At 43.7% G+C, this 18,504-nt stretch overlaps 4 protein-coding genes and 1 non-coding gene across 5 annotated transcripts; 3 read left to right on the top strand and 2 right to left on the bottom strand.

The window, feature by feature from the left end:
* Positions 1–2,344: 2,344 nt before the first annotated feature.
* Positions 2,345–4,317, top strand: LOC135594618 (tyrosine decarboxylase 1-like). Its single transcript, XM_065084950.1, has one exon. It carries the CDS (start codon positions 2,520–2,522, stop codon positions 4,098–4,100), a length of 1,581 nt encoding a protein of 526 aa, XP_064941022.1. The 5' UTR covers positions 2,345–2,519; the 3' UTR covers positions 4,101–4,317.
* A 1,907-nt stretch (positions 4,318–6,224) lies between these two features.
* Positions 6,225–11,646, bottom strand: LOC135594617 (uncharacterized). The gene is made up of 6 exons (XM_065084949.1): positions 11,563–11,646; positions 10,902–11,064; positions 10,044–10,799; positions 9,101–9,539; positions 7,806–7,887; positions 6,225–6,602 (listed from the first exon to the last, which is right to left on the bottom strand). Exons 1-6 carry the CDS (start codon positions 11,590–11,592, stop codon positions 6,396–6,398), a joined length of 1,677 nt encoding a protein of 558 aa, XP_064941021.1. The 5' UTR covers positions 11,593–11,646; the 3' UTR covers positions 6,225–6,395.
* A 2,217-nt stretch (positions 11,647–13,863) lies between these two features.
* LOC135595082 (glucan endo-1,3-beta-glucosidase 12-like) lies at positions 13,864–15,829 on the top strand. Its single transcript, XM_065085598.1, has 4 exons — positions 13,864–14,107; positions 14,981–15,319; positions 15,408–15,438; positions 15,514–15,829. Exons 1-4 carry the CDS (start codon positions 14,050–14,052, stop codon positions 15,611–15,613), a joined length of 528 nt encoding a protein of 175 aa, XP_064941670.1. The 5' UTR covers positions 13,864–14,049; the 3' UTR covers positions 15,614–15,829.
* Positions 15,830–16,921: 1,092 nt separating this feature from the next.
* On the top strand, positions 16,922–18,334 carry LOC135595081 (caffeoylshikimate esterase-like). Its single transcript, XM_065085597.1, has 2 exons — positions 16,922–17,126; positions 17,179–18,334. The coding sequence occupies exons 1-2, from the start codon at positions 16,932–16,934 to the stop codon at positions 18,064–18,066; spliced, it is 1,083 nt and encodes a 360-aa protein (XP_064941669.1). The 5' UTR covers positions 16,922–16,931; the 3' UTR covers positions 18,067–18,334.
* Positions 18,110–18,202, bottom strand: LOC135596309 (small nucleolar RNA snoR114). The gene has a single exon (XR_010480928.1). It is a non-coding gene; the product is annotated as a small nucleolar RNA snoR114 (small nucleolar RNA).
* Positions 18,335–18,504: the final 170 nt, after the last annotated feature.

Below are 18,504 nucleotides of genomic sequence, written 5' to 3'. Positions count from 1 at the left end.
GTCCAAATGCATGCATGTGGACCGCACGCCACCATTTTCCTGGTCACAAAACTGGCATCGAAGCTTCACCATCATTAAAAGACTTTCACCTTGGCCACTATCGTTCATCCACCTCTTCTTCCTTTCCCTTGTTATCTTTGCTCGTACGTATAGAAAAGAAAACAAACCACCACTGTGTCATATATGTTCCCACAACATGGAGACTAAATTAAAGCGTTCGTGCATCATATGAGTAGTTGTTAGATGTATAAACAAGTACGTATTACTATCGAATCACAAAAAAGTTGAGAGTGAGCCTATCAAATCTAAGACGTACGGTGAGATGATATCTTCCCGATATATGGCATTGGTGGGTCAGCAGCAGCACGCTTTTCTCGTTTATATCCTTCCACAAGATCCCGAGTTATGGTTGCACACGATAGCATCATTCGCCGCCGTCGCAATGCATGCTTTCCACAAAAGTAAGCTCTACGTGGTGCAATGTCACTGCACGAACCGGTGGTTGCTGTTCTGTGGATACAGAGCTCAACGAGGGGTGTCGCCCTCAAACCACGTTGTTCACGTTTGCCATTTGATTCGGTTGTGAAGAGGACGGCATCGACGTCGATCGGTCACTAAGAACAACAAGAGTCTGTCCTCTGCCTGCAATTGGGCTGTTTCTCCCTGGCTGAGATTTGCGACTTTAGCTTTTGCTGGGGAAGGCGTCACGACGATTTCTGCGTCAGGTCCGGTGATCGATTAAGATTTGCTCCATAAAGTGTGGGTCAAATATAGGATTCTAATTTTGACTCGGTCAGCGAGTAGGTTTAGTTAATACACACCGATCCATATCACATGGGAAATTAATTTATTAAAATGAATGAATGAATGTTTGTATGAAATATGCATGTTTACGTAATCCTTTTTGTTGTTGATAAAATTATGGTTTTAATTTTAAATTTTGACTACGTCTTTTTTACATGAACGAATTTAAACCACACTGGAATTGTTTTTAGATATGACACTTCTCTCTAAATATTTAAAAGCATTGTTTGGCTCACACTCGGGTACAATTATTAGGCAGAGCTGTGCATTCACATGATCACGATCTATCATTGCATTTGCAGCTTTTATTTTCGGTCTCTTTCAGTAATAGATTATGTTTTTAATCCTAAAGTTCTCAGACAAATGGTGAGAAACAATATGCGGTAGCTATAGCATATATAGAGAGAGAGAGTGTGTGTGTGTGTTCATTGTGCTGTCACAGTCATGCTTCCATTTTATGAATTGTAGCAAAACAATTATAATCAACCTGAGAAACTCTCCGAGCAGCTGCAAGCTAAGCTCCCCAAAGTGTCATGGTGGAAAACCTAACCAAAGCATGTTGTTCTTTGATTCGATGAAGAGCCATATTAAGGTCTCAGAGAGAGAAAATTCTACGTATCTGGCATTAGCTGGTCAGCCACCATAAACTAATTGACATGCACTATGTTCAGCTTCCACGCCAGCAGATACGATGATGATGATTAACCAGCACTTGTCACTTCATTCTCCTTGCTCTAGCGTGACCAATTACTGTACCGGACGATGGAGTTACAGTACCGGATGGAATTGTCTTTGTGACAATACCGGACGTTTCTTACGCATGTGATGACCACAGCCCGAGAAGAAGAGAAATGAGCGACCTGTGCGCATGCATGGGAACGGAGCAGGAATCGGAGGCGAGGGTGGGTGGCGGGTTGCCATCGAAGGGTTAGGCCGACGTACGACGTGGAGAAGTGGCCAAGTCGGTCTCCCAGCTCTGCGAGTCCGTCTCCTCGCCGCGGAGGTGGCGGACCCCGCCGCGTACTCCACGCCTAAAACGTGCCGCCTTGGCTGGCCCGCCGCCTCGTTGGTGTACGCTTTCCGACGGTAAAAACGTAGGAGGAAGAGACGGAAATGAAAGAATATTACTGGATGGATCAAAAGAAAGCGATTATTTTCATTTATAATATGCGAGCAAAAATATTATTATTATTATGGACTCCAAATAATAAAGCAAAAAAAAGTGCATATATATATATATATAAAACCTTTTGTGCATTTGTTAATCTTGGTATCGTGAAGGGTAGTAATAGCTTGACGAACGGTGGTTGAGACGGAGTTACAAAAGCTTTGACGAACGGATGAATGGACGAGCACCACCGTGGAGAGGTGGTTGAGAGGAAGCGGAGACAGCTTGACGAACGAACGACTGGATGAGCTCCTTCGATCTCTCCCTCACCCCGTGGCAGTAAAAAGACTCGGCTGTGTCCGTAACCTTCTGAAGCCCACCAACGTGCGTCACCAATTAGATGTGCCGCGCTGGTGCTCGCAAGTTCGTCTTCTCACGCTCTCTCTCCCTCTTCACCTTAATAGCTTCCACGTTGGCTTCGCATCTCCCTATAAAAGTTCCTCCTCCCCTCCTCGAGGTCTTCACTCAGCGGCCAACAAATACAATATCTCTTCCTCCCGTGGGCTCCCCTGCTCCATTCGCCTCTTCCTTCACCACAAACACACAAATGGGGAGCCTCCACGACGTCGTCGAGAACACCAACGTGGTGTGCCCGCCGAACCCCCTCGACCCCGAGGAGTTTCGCCGGCAGGGCCATATGATCGTCGACTTCATCGCCGACTACTACCACAACGTCGACAAGTTCCCGGTCCTCAGTCAGGTCTCCCCTGGCTACCTCCGGGAATGCCTCCCCGACTCGGCACCTAACCACGCGGAGCCCATCGAGGCGATCCTAAAGGACGTCCGCAACCACATCGTCCCCGGCATCACTCACTGGCAGAGCCCCAACTACTTCGCCTACTTCCCCTCCAGCGGCAGCATTGCCGGGTTCATGGGCGAGATGCTTAGCGTCGGCTTCAACGTCGTCGGGTTCAACTGGATGTCGTCTCCCGCGGCCACCGAGCTGGAGACCATCGTCATGGACTGGCTGGGCAAGATGCTGAACCTCCCCAAGCCCTTCCTTTTCTCCGGTGGCGGGGGCGGCGTGCTCCAAGGCACCACCTGCGAGGCCATCCTCTGCACCGTGACAGCAGCCAGGGACAAGGTGCTGACCAAGATCGGGAGGGATCGTATTGGCGACCTGGTGGTCTACTGCTCCGACCAGACCCACTGCGCGCTCAAAAAAGCGGCGCAGATCGCTGGCATTCACCCGGACAACATCCGCGCGCTGCGGACCCGCCGGTCCGACGCCTTTGGGCTGTGCCCCGAGACGCTGCGCTCCGCACTGGCGGACGACGTCTCCGAGGGGCTTGTGCCGCTGTACCTGTGCGCCACCGTGGGCACGACCTCATCGACGGCGGTCGACCCGCTCCGGGGGCTGTGCGAGGTGGCAGCGGAGCACGACATCTGGGTCCACGTCGACGCCGCCTACGCTGGCAGCGCGTGCATCTGCCCGGAGTTCCGGCACTTCATCGACGGCGTGGAGGGCGCCGACTCCTTCAGCTTCAACGCCCACAAGTGGTTCTTCACCACCTTGGACTGCTGCTGCCTGTGGGTGAAGGAGCCGCAACACCTGGTGAACGCCCTCTCCACCAACCCCGAGTACCTGAGGAACAAAGCCACGGAGTCGAAAAAGGTGGTGGACTACAAGGACTGGCAGATCGCCCTCAGCCGTCGCTTCCGATCGCTGAAGCTGTGGATGGTGCTGCGGAGCTACGGGGTGGCCAACCTCAGGAACTTCATCAGGAGCCACGTCAACATGGCTGAGCTCTTCGAGGAGCTCGTGACCAAGGACGAGAGGTTCGAGGTGGTGGTGCCCAGAAACTTCGCCATGGTGTGTTTCCGGCTGCTACCACCCCTCGGCGGCCTCTCCGCCAGGGACTGCGGATTGGAGACTGCAAACGCGATCACCAAGAGGTTGCTCGACTCGGTGAACGCGACCGGGAAGGTGTACGTGACCCACGCGGTGGTGGGAGGAGTCTACATGATCCGATTCGCGGTCGGCGCCTCGCTCACCGAGGAGCGGCACGTCCGGTCGGCGTGGATGGTGGTGCAGGAGCAAGCCGAGGCTCTGCTGGCGGAGTTCAACGTACATCCCGTGATGCAGGAGCAAACAGACGCCGTGCTAACTGCGGCCGTGCATGGTTGACGCCTCGGTTTCCATGCGAAGAGGTGACCAATTCGCCATACATAATATAATAATTATTATTATTATAGCAAAGCCACGAATATGTCCAGAATAAATAAAAAAACACTTTTTTCCTGTATTTTATTTTTTGGGGTCTTATTATTTTCCTTCCTTTCTCGGAGTGATTTTGTATTTGCATTTGTATTGTAATGAAAAATTCTTCGATTTGCACTGCCTACGATTAATCTAAACTGTGTTAACATGCAGGAAATCTTGCAGATTAATGGCTTCATCAAAACATAAATAGAATCTTAGGATTTAGTGTATATATTATAAGACGGGTGCATGCATGATGTTGAAAAAAATCTTTCAGAAAAATCATATTGAAGTGATAATAAAATAATATATATTTCAAAATTAAAAATTCATATTATAATAATTTATAATCTTACTCTTTATTCCTCGCATATGCTTTCAATTATATGATTAAAGTATTGAGGAGAACGACCTTCGTGAGGAGACAGAGGCCATCCGATGTGTGTGAGAGAGAGAGAGAAAGCAACCTTGTCGGACGCCATGAAGAATCGTTCGCTGTGTGGCCACTCGGAGGGACGAAGATTTGACACTTGGGATTGCATTTAAGTTTGGTGGAACATTGTTGAACTCCGTTTGACCGTGTGCCATGGCAATGCATCATCGGCTTTGTTTATTGGCTGCACAGATTGTGTTTCTCTTCCCATTATTCCGCTGAGGCTGCGATCGAGTTGATGGTACTCATCCAAAAACATAAATCATCATTGCAGTCTCTACTAAATATACAGTACATGAAGAATGGTGGTTGGAGTGTAATCCTGAACAGCATTTCATTTGTTTGGATCCACATCATTAGGTGTATAAATGCTTTAATCCCCACCTGACAATATATATATATATACTCGATCTGAAAAAATCAGTATTTTACATTATACGACTAAAGCGTGTAAATTAAATCTGACGACGTAGAAGAAATTGATCCCACAAAATTGTTGTGTGGCTGTGAAACGAAAGAAGAACAAAAGATGACTTTTGAGTGCTTAACCTTTGCATAATTTGTGGACTCCATCTCTCTGACATTTATTTTGTTGCACTCGGAAAGGGGGGAAGGACGTTGCTGTTCCCATGGCCATTGAGGTCTTGTGCCACCAAACTCACCATGACATCATTGAAGGTGACAAGGAAGAACATGATGAACAATAAAGTAAACTAGTTCTTGGTTTTAAGATGTTGTAGATTAACATGGGTGGAGCTACATGATTGGAATGTGCCACTTGGACTGGAATCAGTACCCTTTTCAGGTTGGATAGATAGAATATATTTGTAAATCCCAAAATATTGATAAGAATTTGGATTTATTATTCATCCTTGAGAATCAATTTGCTAATAGTAAAATTTTCAATTTATCCAAAGATAAATTAAATTTACATTAGTACTAATAAAATTCATCCAAAGAGACTATTACTAATATTTTAATATTATTAATAACAAAAAAATCATTTAATATTTTATTTATCCAATAAAGAGATTCCTTAACGATACGATTGATAGATAATTTATTATTTGAGACATCGTTAACTTGCAAATGAGTCATGAATAATATACATTTTTTTTTTATTTTTTACTTTTCTAACTAGACGCATTCATAATCAAACTTTTTTACAATAGTAATATTTAATTTTACTTATAATTTATTTTATCATAATTTGATTGTTTTTATTCATCATGTCCATAGACAAATCCTCTTCCATTTTCAATATCATTTTGGCACGTTGCCTTTTTTTTATCCCTCTTTTGAAGTAAAAGATTTCCCTTTTTATTATATAAAATTATATTTGGATGAATAGCATTATATTTGTAAATATCAAATTATTGATACAAATTTGGATTTTCTATTGATATTGATGAATAAAAAAAAAGAAAACCACTTCCTTAAGGGGTCATTTTACTCATCAGATTGTGAGAAGTTTCATGAACTTTATCAGATTGATTTTTAAAAGTCTAGATGGATGTTTTACAATCATTGATCACAATGATCAGTTCCTTCGAGTGTAGCTTTTCTGGAAGAAAGATATGAATCTACCACCACACTGGAAAGTAGGCAACACACAATGAGGAATGCATGTTTAACATTGGAAGAAAAAGTTCTGATGGCTTCCATTGAGACAGTATGCAGTTGATGAGTAGAATATGTCTCATCATATTCATTAAAAAGGGTCGAGCCTTGCATTAATCCTATACTGAGCCGCAACTCAACTCATTCCAAAATTATGGAGATACAATTCAGAAAAACCAACTACAGCACCAGATATGCGGTGTACACACGCGACCGGTTTGCCGTATCTGCTCTACCTGTTCAGCTGTTATAGCAGCCTGTCGATTCCTTTTGGCTTCAGCAACGGCTTGTTTGTGCTCTACTCGCCGGCGTGTTAATGATAGCTTCTCAACCAACTTATCCTGTGCTCGGGCTTTCATCAGTTCAGCTTGGGCCTGAAAAATAAAAATGAGATACGACATAAGTTCAAATAAATTCATAGTTTGAAGTTGCAAAATGCAAGGTTAATCCTGGAAGCGGTGAATGCTTAGGAACTGACAATCACAAGTATCAAAATCCCACAATAAATATTCATAAAAAACACAATTTTGAAATCATGAGGTTTTACATCTGAGAGACGAATTGGACTTGACCGTCCAAACAGCGGTTGAGAACCACAGGAGCATATAAATAGTGTATATGGCTTCTTGCTGATAGGAAACATTTTACAAAAGGTCCAGGGACTGGTTCTTGGATGAGATAAGGATACAAAATGGAGGAATTCTGATATCTGGAGTGACATTTAGTTAGGACATGTCCATTTGTGTAGCTTATTTTCACTTTTTTTCCTTATTTAGATTTGCCTAAACCTTAATTTAAGAGTGCTTAATGAAGAAATCGGCAGATACCAGCGAAGTGCAGACAAACACACGCAGGACGGAAAAGTATATGAATGAAAAATTGGTGGTAATTTTTGTGTTAAACGTTGTTACCAATTACTGGATTATGGTGGATGAAATTTAGTTTTTTTCCTAGGCTCTCAAAATGGGATGTATCATTATCAATGTTCAATGACAGAGTACTAACAAGTGAATGATTTGATCGAGAGAAAGTGGAGTGGAGATCTGATGTGACTTTTATGGACTGTATGAGACTACAAAACATCATTTTCTTCACTGTACAAAGGCTAAGCATCTGCGAAAGTATCCAAGTATGATTTATAGAATCAATGGATTCAGTCTATTGAGAAGTGGCATAAAAACTTTAAAAAAATAAACCAAAGAAGAGGAAATGGAGGTCTGGAAACTCTCAATGCTGCTCTGATGTGAGCATTATAAAAAAGAAAGAAATTGCATGTTTTCTGATAGTTTTCTTCTTTCTGATTTGCTAGGAAACAATTAATTTTTGTAATGTATATATCAGGATGGATTGGTGGCTAAAGCCAAGAATGATGAATGAGAGAGTCTGATCCTGGAAAGATGAAAGTTGATGTTTCTAGAACATGTTTTTGTTTTGCCTTTTCTTTTTCTCACATATTGAATGTCTCATTGTGGTCTTCTTCACATTTTATAAATGTGTAAAGAGGTGGGATGATCCACTCTTGCAACAATAAATGAATAAATAAAGTCTCAAATTAAAAATTAGCAAGTGAAAAGTACCTCAACTCTCCTCAGTTTAGTTTCATATTTTGCCTTCTGATGGTTCTCCCACGCTTGTATTTTTGCCTCTTCTCGTCTATGCCTGAAAGAGATCACTTGTTACGAACAATTCATCATACTGGCAACATTCACCAAACATGTAATGGTATTTGATGTGTTTGTTCATGTATTCAGGTCAGCAATAAACAGATGTGAATTCTAATGTGTAACACCATGTTGGGTTTTTAACCACAGGAGAGAAATTCTATCGTATTAGCACTAGTAAAGTTAGATAAATGCCCATTCATGTACATTACTAACAGGTGATTCAAGAACGCCGAGAACTAAGACAAACAACACAGAACACGAAAAAAAAAAAAAAAGGAAGAGGGGGGGTGTCAGTGGTGGGTAGGGAGTATGATGTGAGAACATAGTCAACAATGGGTTAATAAACAATATAGGTCCTTTTTTTTTGTCGTGTGAGAAAATGCATGCCTCTATAATTTTAGGTCATTTCTCACTTTCAGCATATTCTTTGAGGATGAACTTAGCCGTGGATAACACATGTGGTAGGCTCTGTCTAATATCCTCTTGTCTCTCTATTCTCATCAATTGGCTGACTAATATTTAGATATGATGCAAGAAACTCAAAATCCAAAAGTAATGTGTTGGATGGAAGAATAGTAACCAAGTATTTATGTATCGAAAACCATGACCAAGTCCATGTGTAAAAACAATTTAGTCAGGTATCATATTGAGCTAGAAGAAACAACCTCTCTCGCTATCTACAAGGGTAAGGCTGTTTGTATTAATCATCCTAGACCCTGCATGGCAAGAAGCCATGAACATGCACTAGGCTGCCTTGTTTTAGAGGGTGAGCCTCTTTGTCATCTTAAGGTGTCATATGTTGAGGCAACCAAAACCTATCATGAATTGACTTATTTTGGTGAAGACCACTTTTTGATTGAAAAGCTAAAATTAGACTGATTAGAGACAGTAATTCTTACTGTTACATAATGGAAGGAAGTTTGCAGTTAATGTATGAAACTGCTGAACAATATATATAATCAGAACCATTTAAACAAAAGAAGATTATTCCTCCCTTATGATTAAAAGGCATGACCTCTCCATATTATTCATCAAGTCAACAGTTTATTCCTCCTCTTCCATCTTATTCATTGAAAATAACTATTACATACTAATCGAAAATTATTAATAATCTTGTTTAAAGATATAATTGTGGTAATAACTAATTTTATATTGTATAAAATATCAAACTTTTGATATAGATACAATTGCGGGAAAGAGATGAATACCTAGCAGTATATTCAGATTTTTGAGATTCCTCCCATGCTGCTGCACGGGCTTCATATTCTGTCTTCTTGATCTTTTCCTGGTCCAAGGGGGGAGAGGCATGTGCCATGTCATCTTTACTGGCCCAGGAAGCGATGTTCATCTTACCGAGTTGTATGCCAAGGGCAGCTATTTCTCTCCTTGTTTTCAGTTGCAGTTCTTTGTCAGATAATTCTCTGTTCCCAGAGTTCTCACTCTTTCTTGATTGATCATGTGTATTTGCTTCTGCAGCAGATGATGCTTGTGCTCCTTTTTTGGGACTCGATGGTATTGAAGAAAGTGGAGTACGGGCCGGGGTCGTGGCTCCGACAGGCGTCTCAGTCCTCGATGGGTCCTGGCTAGGAATAGGTGTCATCTCTGTTCCCACATCTCTCATCGAAACCGACTGCACTAACGGGCTGACTGCATAATATAAGCACTAATTTTGTTGGTAGCTATTTAACAGAAGAACAACTCTTTAGTATCTCAATCAAATTCTTAACTTTATGCAGCTACTATCCAATGTTAGAATTGTGTGATTAGCCAACAACTCATTGTCATTTAAATGAGTGAAACCTACAAAATTTCAAAATTTAAGGTTAAAATGAATCTGGGGAGCACGAATACAAAATTCTATAAGCATTTATATCAATATGTCGAACAACTCTTCAGTATCCGAGTAAATTTCTCATGTTTGTGTGGCTACTATCTAATGTTAGATTTCTGCGATTTGCCAATAACTCATTATTATTTAAATGAGTGAAACCTACAAATGATCCAAATCTTTAAGCAAGATTAAAAGGAAAAACATGGCAAGGACATGATAAGCATTTCTAAGCATCTGAGCTTCATGGTTATAAATGTACTTGAGCTCAAAGCAAATTCTATACGCATTTATTATCAACATATGGAGGAACATTGGCTTACCTGTCGCTTTAGCCGTAGATTTTTCTGAGACAGCATGATTAAACTCTTTCTTAAAACAACCACCATAAGTGCTGTTAACTGAAGATAAATCTGTCAACCCGCTAGTCGAATCCAAACTGGACTGCGAGGAATTCGGAGCAAAAGAGAACTTGTCGGCCACATTTTGTGAGGTAGATTTCGTGGAACTACTCGTTTTAGCATCTGGTTCCTGCATAAGAGAGTGCCTGTGGTCTGCACTCGCAGATTCCGGAACAAACACCACCCGGTTGGAAATGACTTGGAGACTCCCAAGATTCAGTGCAGCAGTCTTCTTCGAAACATTTGACTTGACATGCGTAATTTGTCGATGAACAATCCATCTCTCTGCATCGTTCCACTTGGATGGAAGATTCCTGACAAAGGGGCTACTCGCTTGCTGCGATGGTCTCTCGCCTTTATGGAACTCAAAGCTGCGTGCACTGCCATTGTCATGTCCACTGTCATAATCGAAGCTTTCTTCGTCTGGTAATCGCATCGGATGTACCATGCTCAAGTTGCTGGTTGGCTCAGCCAGGCCAGAAACAGATTTAACAGTGTCCTGAGCTCTGTTGCAGCAGATGTCAGCTTTCCCTTTGGGGAGAAACTCCTTTCGGAAAGACGGAGTTTGATCGCCTTGTCCATAGCCGAGAACCTCCTTAACAGACAACTCCAATCTCGGAACTTCCGAACTCGCACCAACATTCAGGGAAGATGCATCTTTGGAGTCTTTCAAGCTAACTATGAACAAAAGGCATACAAGAACCCCGTTTTTTTACCTTGTATTGTCGACCCAATCGCATGTTGACATAAATCATCTACCTAATGCTAACCATTACTAACCTTCTTCGTCAAGATCTCCAGCTAATAGGCTGTGCTTCGAGTGCTCCATTTCCTCTAGCTTGGAAGGGGATGTTCTGGATGAACTGTTCCCTCCTTCCTTCTTTCTGCCACCGTGAGATCCTAATAGTTTTATCCTGAGTTTACTGGGAGAAATTACTCCCATCTGAAAACAAAAGTTCATCAACCAATAGAAGCAGCGTTAGATTTCTTTCCACTACACGTCATACTCATTTTAACCAAACAAATTAAAATGTGGAAAGCAACATTGATTACAATCCCTAAATATCTGGAAAATCTCTTATAACCAAATCAAGACATAGGCAATATTCAAGATGAACCGTATGCATCAGACTTGGATGGGGAAAAGGGGATACAAGTAGCGGCACGGATCAAAATCACATTAAGCCTTCAAGAAGTACCAAATGAGCCATACACAAAAAGGAAAACAAGGCCTTTCCACCAAAATCTTTCGCTAATGAGATATATACACTTGTCCACCACTGTAGGCGAGAGAACAAAAGACTCGGAGACAGAGAAAGGCTCAGAGCAAAGACACAGCCTTCAGACAAATAAAACTGTAGGAAAATTTAGTGCTACAGCATGCAGCGATAGATTCATCTGCCACAAACAAGAGATCAGAAGCAAAATGTTATTCTGGTACCTGAACTTTGTGAATCCTCTCATACTCCATTTCCGAGAGAGAGAGAGAGAGAGAGAGAGAGAGAGAGTCTGGCGCTCTGCGAGCAAAACCTCAAGAGGGTTTATGTAGAGAGACGTGGGAATGGGACGGCGATGTATTCAAGTCCTCGGGAGCGTCGAGCGGCATGACTCGCTGCGCTCATTGCTTTGACTCCGCTTAGATCCGCTGCAAGATTTGGTCGTCTTCGAGAGTCCAACTTGCGCCCTACCCATCCTTCTGCCTCTCCGTTGCACCGTCGATCGGCGTGGGACCCACTTTAAACTAATCACGTGTCGCCATCGGAAACCACTAGTTTGCTGTCTTATACGACGGCCAGGGATTGATGATATCCGCCAAAGAAATGTACATAGATTGCGGTGGTAGATTCTATCAGAGCAAAACGTCAGCAAAAATCCATGTCGGAAGAGAGGGTTTATTAATAATAATGATTGGCCCTCAATGTTTGTGAAAAGAAAATTAATCTTTGTTCATCTAAAAAATTTTTCCCGCTCGCTAAGATTTGAATCATTCTTAATTTTTCGTCTTCGATTTGGATGGTATTAATCCTTGATTGGAATAATTTCGGTGGCGAAGCAAAAGAAACAACATCATACCTAATCCACCATCCCTTAACTTCCGGAAACCTTTGGGCCGCACCATGAGAGACGTGGACTCGATCCCGGACGTTGATTCAACATTCAGATTGGCGCCGTTGAATACTTGATGGGTGCGGTCAAAAAAGGCACTGACTTCCCGACGTCCCAAAAGCCAAAGGGTCAACAGATGGACGGGAGAGTGCGGTCAAGCCCATCCCATCCCATCCCATCCCCGATGTGTCAGATGGTTGAGACCTCCATAAACATCACAAGATTCATGAACATTATTACATGAACAAATATAAAACGCAATCTCATAATGTCAGTTTCCCATATATTTTTATTGGATGCACAGTGGAAGAGCTGCGACGAGGCTGTCATTTTTGAGAACATTGTCCTGAGAACACCAATCCACGAGAAGCTTGTTGCATGAAAAGACGACAGGAACACTGTTTCCCATCGAGTGTTGGGATTGGACATGAGCAATATATATGGAGGGAAAAGACGTTTGAATCTAAAATGTTCATCATTGGGTGTGTCTGTGTGTGTGGGGGGAGCAGTGAGATGCCAAAAAAGCTTGCTGGTTTTGTGGTCATGGCAGAGACAGTGCTCCCCAAGCACGACAGAGCAAGGAACACGAAGATGAAGAGGTTTCTATCATGCGTCCACTATGTCCAAAATTGTGCCGATGCAATGAATTATTTCTTTCTTTCTTTCTTTCTTTTTCAGATCAGATGATTTGAATTCTTGGATTATTTGTATTTGAAATTTGGTATTAATTCGTCTTAAATCTTAATGGTGATGTGGTTGATATGATAATCTAAGAATATATCAATTCTCATGATCTACCAATTAGTATGCTTGAGAAATAATCAGAGAAATGCACCACAAATAACCAGAAAGGTTGAATAGAAGATATCATCACTGCAGCGCAATGAGAGTCAAATAATATGCATATAGATGGATACACAGGAGGAGTAAGTGGAACAATTGAGAGTGAGATTTCAAGTGTGATTTGAAATAATGCCCTCTCTGTTCCATGATTCTCCATTGCTAACATGAACATTGCTGTGATTCTCCATTGCTAACATCAACATAGCTGTTGTCTGTCACAGTTGACAGAGTTGAAACAAAAGATCATCCATGATCGAATATTCTCAAGAGGCATGAACAGAGACCACAGATGCATAGATCAATAATTCTGCAAAAGATCTCCAAGCTCAACTGCATGTCATTCTAATTGCTTTAGTATAGAAAAGCTCTTACATGATATATCCATCCATCTTCAAACTGCATCATAAAAGAAAGAAAATCTTCCGAGTACAGAATTGTACTGTGATCAGAAAAAGTACATTACAAATGGTGCCAAAAAGTGTTGGCTCATCTACACATCCTTATCGATGTCTCGACAACAATACGATTCTTATCTTCATCCACAAGAAAAGCCAATGCATTGCACCACCTGTTTCATCTAATCTTCCTGGTTTCACCTTTGCTTCGTAGATTCCATCTCCTCGGTCGCGAGCAAACAAAAGCAGAGGGAACGAAGAGAATACTGCGGCTTTCTTCATCCGCAAGGCATCAACCGTTCCTCTCGTTCCTGTGGCACCGACGGACCGTAGCATCTTATGAACTCTACTTTGTCGCGTAACATCCTCGAGGAACTGCTTGACCGAGCCACATCAATGTCGAAGCATGCACTGCCAAATTAATGTGGAGGTTTTAAGTCATCCGCTGCCATGAATTAATGTTTGACAGCTACAAATCACTGACAACTGAGCCTTGTACCATCTCCTGAACACTTTTTTGAGTGTTGTTTCCAGTTATCTTTACCAGAGAGAGTGAGAGAGAGAAGCTGCTTGTTCTTTTGGCAATGAGGAGTGGAGAGTGGATGGTCATTTATGGGGTTCTGATCGTGGAATGCTACATGGGTAATGCCTCTTCATCTCCTATTTACTTTTTTCTTTAGTTCGGATCGTCGCATTCTTGAGTTTTTTTCTTTCTATTTACTTCCATTTGTTCTTTAATCTTACCTTCTTGAATGCTTTCGGGGGAGTCCCCAATGTCTCAAATGCACGATACCTGTTCTTGAGTTTTTTCTTTCCTTCCAGCTGACCTTTCTGCTTGTTGATCTGTGAATCACAAGTTTCTAATGTAGCTCAAGTTCATCTATTAATCTCTAAGTTTGTCTGACATGCCTGACACAATAAAACCTACATTTTTCTTGAAGAAGATATCGTATATGGCCATTGTTTCTCCCTCAAAATCGACATACAAACAAGAAGCAGAAACCTCCAAAGCTAGCAGTGGTGCATCTACCATGTTGCTTATGTGTGATGAGATTTGTTGGGAGGTGATCCAAGTATCTATGGTTCGGATTTGGGTTCATCTATCTATAAAGGACAGACCATTAAATATTTTCGTTTGGACTATGTCTTTCATATTGTTTGGTCGACTATAGCTTCAGACTCCATTCACCATTCTTTTTGTCTGTGCTCTTCGTCCCTTTCGTGAGAGTCATCGATAAATCTTACCAATTCAATTTTTTCTTTTATGGATTTATAAGATTAGGATCATCAAGCCACCCGAATTGATTATTGATTACTGTTATGTTGTTCTTCTGTGATTCTTCCATTCAATGAGAAAACAAGTCTAATTCTCTTAACGTAGTTTACGATTTCATGCCATTACGGACATCATGTTGCTTGATGATCCATTGGCCATCGGGTGTTCTCTCTCTCTCTCTCTGTTTCTCTAACCTCTGGCCTCAGGCCTGGTCCTGTCTGATTCCATGGAATGAACAGTTGCTGCGCCGGGGGCAAGACTCCAGCAGAAGGCCGAATCCACCACCCCCATTCCGACCTTCTCTCCTCCTGAAGGCAACACAACATTTATCGACGGCACCACATGGTGTGTGGCTCGTCCGGGGGTTTCACAGTTGGACCTCCAGAACGCACTTGATTGGGCCTGTGGACTCGGTGGCGCTGACTGCTCCCTCGTCCAGCCCGGCGCCGCCTGCTACCACCCGGACACACTCCTCTCCCATGCCTCCTACGTATTCAACAGCTACTATCAGCAGAACGGCAACTCCGATATCGCGTGCTACTTCGGTGGAACTGCAGCCGTCGTCAGAAGAGATCCGAGTAAACTCTTCGACGTCAAATTCTCCAAGTTTTCTTTCTGCTGCAAACTTGTTGATTAATAGACCACTGCATTCTGATGTCATGACAGGTTATGGGTCCTGCAAGTTTCTCAGTTCAGAGTGAGTACTGTTTCCTAAATGGTTTGATTTCTGAGCTCTGCAACCGTACCGAGCAGGCTTCCTTTGTGCATGCAGGCCGGCCTCTGCTTCGCCATTGTTTCAGAGGAGCTTCCTCTTGAAGATTGCGGGAATCTTGATCCTTCACTGTTTAAACACCAGATTAGGATCAGCATAGGCATTGTTGGATAATTTGGATCAGCATCTACTGCATCTGTAGTTGGCTCTCTAGGATTTTAGTGGTTTGAGACCTGCAAATGGATAGTCAGATATTCCATGATCATGAGCTTACTTGATGACGCCGTTGTAATCGTATGAATCATTTGTAGGCTTAATATCATGTGTATGATGTGCTGAGACAGCATCAAATTCCAGCAGGTTTTTCTTTCTTTCATTGGCACTCATTACATGCTGGTGTCATGCGTCACACACAAATGTTCAGGGAATTATCTTGTGCGGCATCATCCTGTTCAGGAGAAGATGAGTTCAGATTAGAGCAAGAACTAAAACAAGACTGTAGTAACTTGCTCACTGCACGGTGAACTCTGGTCTGTCATCACAGGACAGGCTCGTATGACATACAGCAGAGCCATTATCCAATAGGATCAGCAGGTACAAGTTGAAACTTCACCTACGACGATCACCTACCTGCATGAAAGAAAACGAACCACCTCATCCACCGAGAAGACTGCAGGTGGCGCAGCTCTCGAGAGCCTCAGATCCAACACTCGGGTGAGTCCCCTCCGTCGATTCATGAGACTGGCTGGGGCTGTCTTGTCTTTATGGTGATGGCCTCATTGGCTGCTATTTCCAGGCAACTTGAAACGGAAAGATGATGGAGAGCAGCGTTCTTGTCACCTCAATGCAGTGTGTGGGCCTGCTGTGACCACAAATGAAGAGCAAGAGGTGAGGAGAGGGAAATGGAGGCACTTAACGTGAAGATGGCCAAAGAAAGTGAATGGACCACTAGGCATTTGCAGGAACCACTTAATTCTCTCCTTCTCTCTCTCTAAAGACAGACAAATGATTCATGTATCATAATTCATTTAGATATATCATCAAATCATGATCAATTGGGCAAAAAGTCAAGCTAGCTAGAGTTGAATTTGATAGCGATCGACCCTTGAGAAAGATACAAGGTCTGAAGTTTGAATGAGATATCATCCATCACTGTTCGCATCAACTTGTGTTCACCAACACCATAATGAGATATCCTATTAATTCTAAATGTGTGAGAAGATGTCATGGAACAAAATGAACAGACAATATGAAATTGATTGAAGACTGTGTTGGATTAATTCTACTCTCTTCCTCAACCTTGTGCATTAGACTAAAATTAACATTGATGCTAATTATAACTCCCAACAGCAATTCCATTCTCATGCCTTGAGGAAGCCTTGCTCAGGTTTCTTGTGAGATGAAACCCAATTGACCACATTAAATTTTGGCCTCCGAGTTAGGAACTCAACAGCTTCCAAACATAATTTAATGCTCACATGCAACACTTGAGATTTTGGTCACACTCTCACGCATATACAAGTAAAGGTATCATCACCTCACCGTTCAGGAAGACCTGCAGCTCTTCTGCTTCCTTCGCTGAGATGTCTCACCCAATAAACCAAGCAAGCAAGAGCAGTCCCTTCGGCAACCTCACCCTGGAGGAGTTCTATCGACAGCATCACATCCTCCACCTTCGGCAACCTCACCCTGGAGGAGTTCTATCGACAGCATCACATCCTCCACCGCGAGTCCTTTATGCTAAACAACCACAACATGAAGATCTTCACCCAGTCATGGCGCCCGGCGTCGCCGTCCGCCGCAGTCCATGGCCTGGTCGCCATGATCCACGGCTACGCCTCCGAGAGCAGCTGGGTGTTCCAGCTCACCGCCGTGGCCATCGCCAAGCGGGGGTTCGTGGTGTGCGCCCTCGACCTCCGCGGCCATGGCCGCTCCGAGGGCCGCAGAGGTCACATCCCCAGCATCGGCCCCCTGGTGGACGACTGCGTGGCGTTCTTCGGCTCGGCCCGGTCGGCCCATCCCCACCTCCCGGCCTTTCTGTACGGCGAGTCGCTCGGGGGGGCGACGGCGATCCTCGTGTACCTCAGGGAGAAGGCGGGGTGGAGCGGGCTGGTGCTGAACGGCGCCATGTGCGGCGTCTCCGCCAGGTTCAAGCCGCCGTGGCCCCTCGAGAAGTTCCTACCGCTGGCGGCCCACGTCGCGCCGAGCTGGAGGGTGGCGGTGACCAAGTCCCTGGTGCACCAGTCCTACAGGGAGAAGTGGGTGAGGGAGCTGGTGAGGAGGAACCCGAGGGCGCAGAAGAGCGAGCACCCGCCAGCGGCGACGGCGTTGGAGCTGCTGAGAGTGTGCGACGAGGTCAAACGGAGGGGCAGCGAGGTGGCGGCGCCGCTGCTGGTGCTTCACGGGGAGAGGGACTCGGTGTGCGACGCGGAGTCGGCGGAGCTGGTGTACGAACTAGCGGGGAGCCAGGACAAGACGCTGGCGCTGGTCCCGGGCATGGGGCACCAGTTGATCGGAGAGCCAGCGGAGACGGCGGATTTGGGGTTCGAGATCATATTCTCCTGGCTGGAGAACAGGGCCTCTTCGTCGTCTGGCCATGGTGGTGCGGCATAAGTGCCGCTGTGTGGAATGCTTCTGCGGAAAGAAATAAAAAAAGAAGCTCAGATGCGCTGGATTGTCGTCTAATGTAATCAGACGGTTGTGATTGAACCCAGTCCATCAAAACAAACACATATAATCCTCACAGCTCCTTTTCAGAATCGAACCCTCGATCTCTGGAAATGTTGGCTAAAGTCGATAGCCACTGCTTTCTTGGAGCAGTTGTTACCCAACTAAAGATATTAAATTATGTATCATTGTTAATATGTATACGCTGATTTGTAATCTAAAAAAATCAGACGGTTGTGATTGAACCTGATCCATCACACAAAGCGCATGTATTCCTCACACCTTTTCAAACTACAACGAACCAAGATTCGAACCCTCGGTCTCTAGAAACGCTGGGTATAGTCGCTAGCTACCAATGCCCATGGTACACGTGTTACTATTTCA

Source organism: Musa acuminata, chromosome BXJ1-10, assembly GCF_036884655.1.
Source record: "Musa acuminata AAA Group cultivar baxijiao chromosome BXJ1-10, Cavendish_Baxijiao_AAA, whole genome shotgun sequence".
In the NCBI taxonomy this organism is placed as follows: Eukaryota; Viridiplantae; Streptophyta; class Magnoliopsida; order Zingiberales; family Musaceae; genus Musa; species Musa acuminata.
Note: the sequence above shows the minus strand (reverse complement) of the source record. Positions and strands in the feature narration are given on the sequence as shown.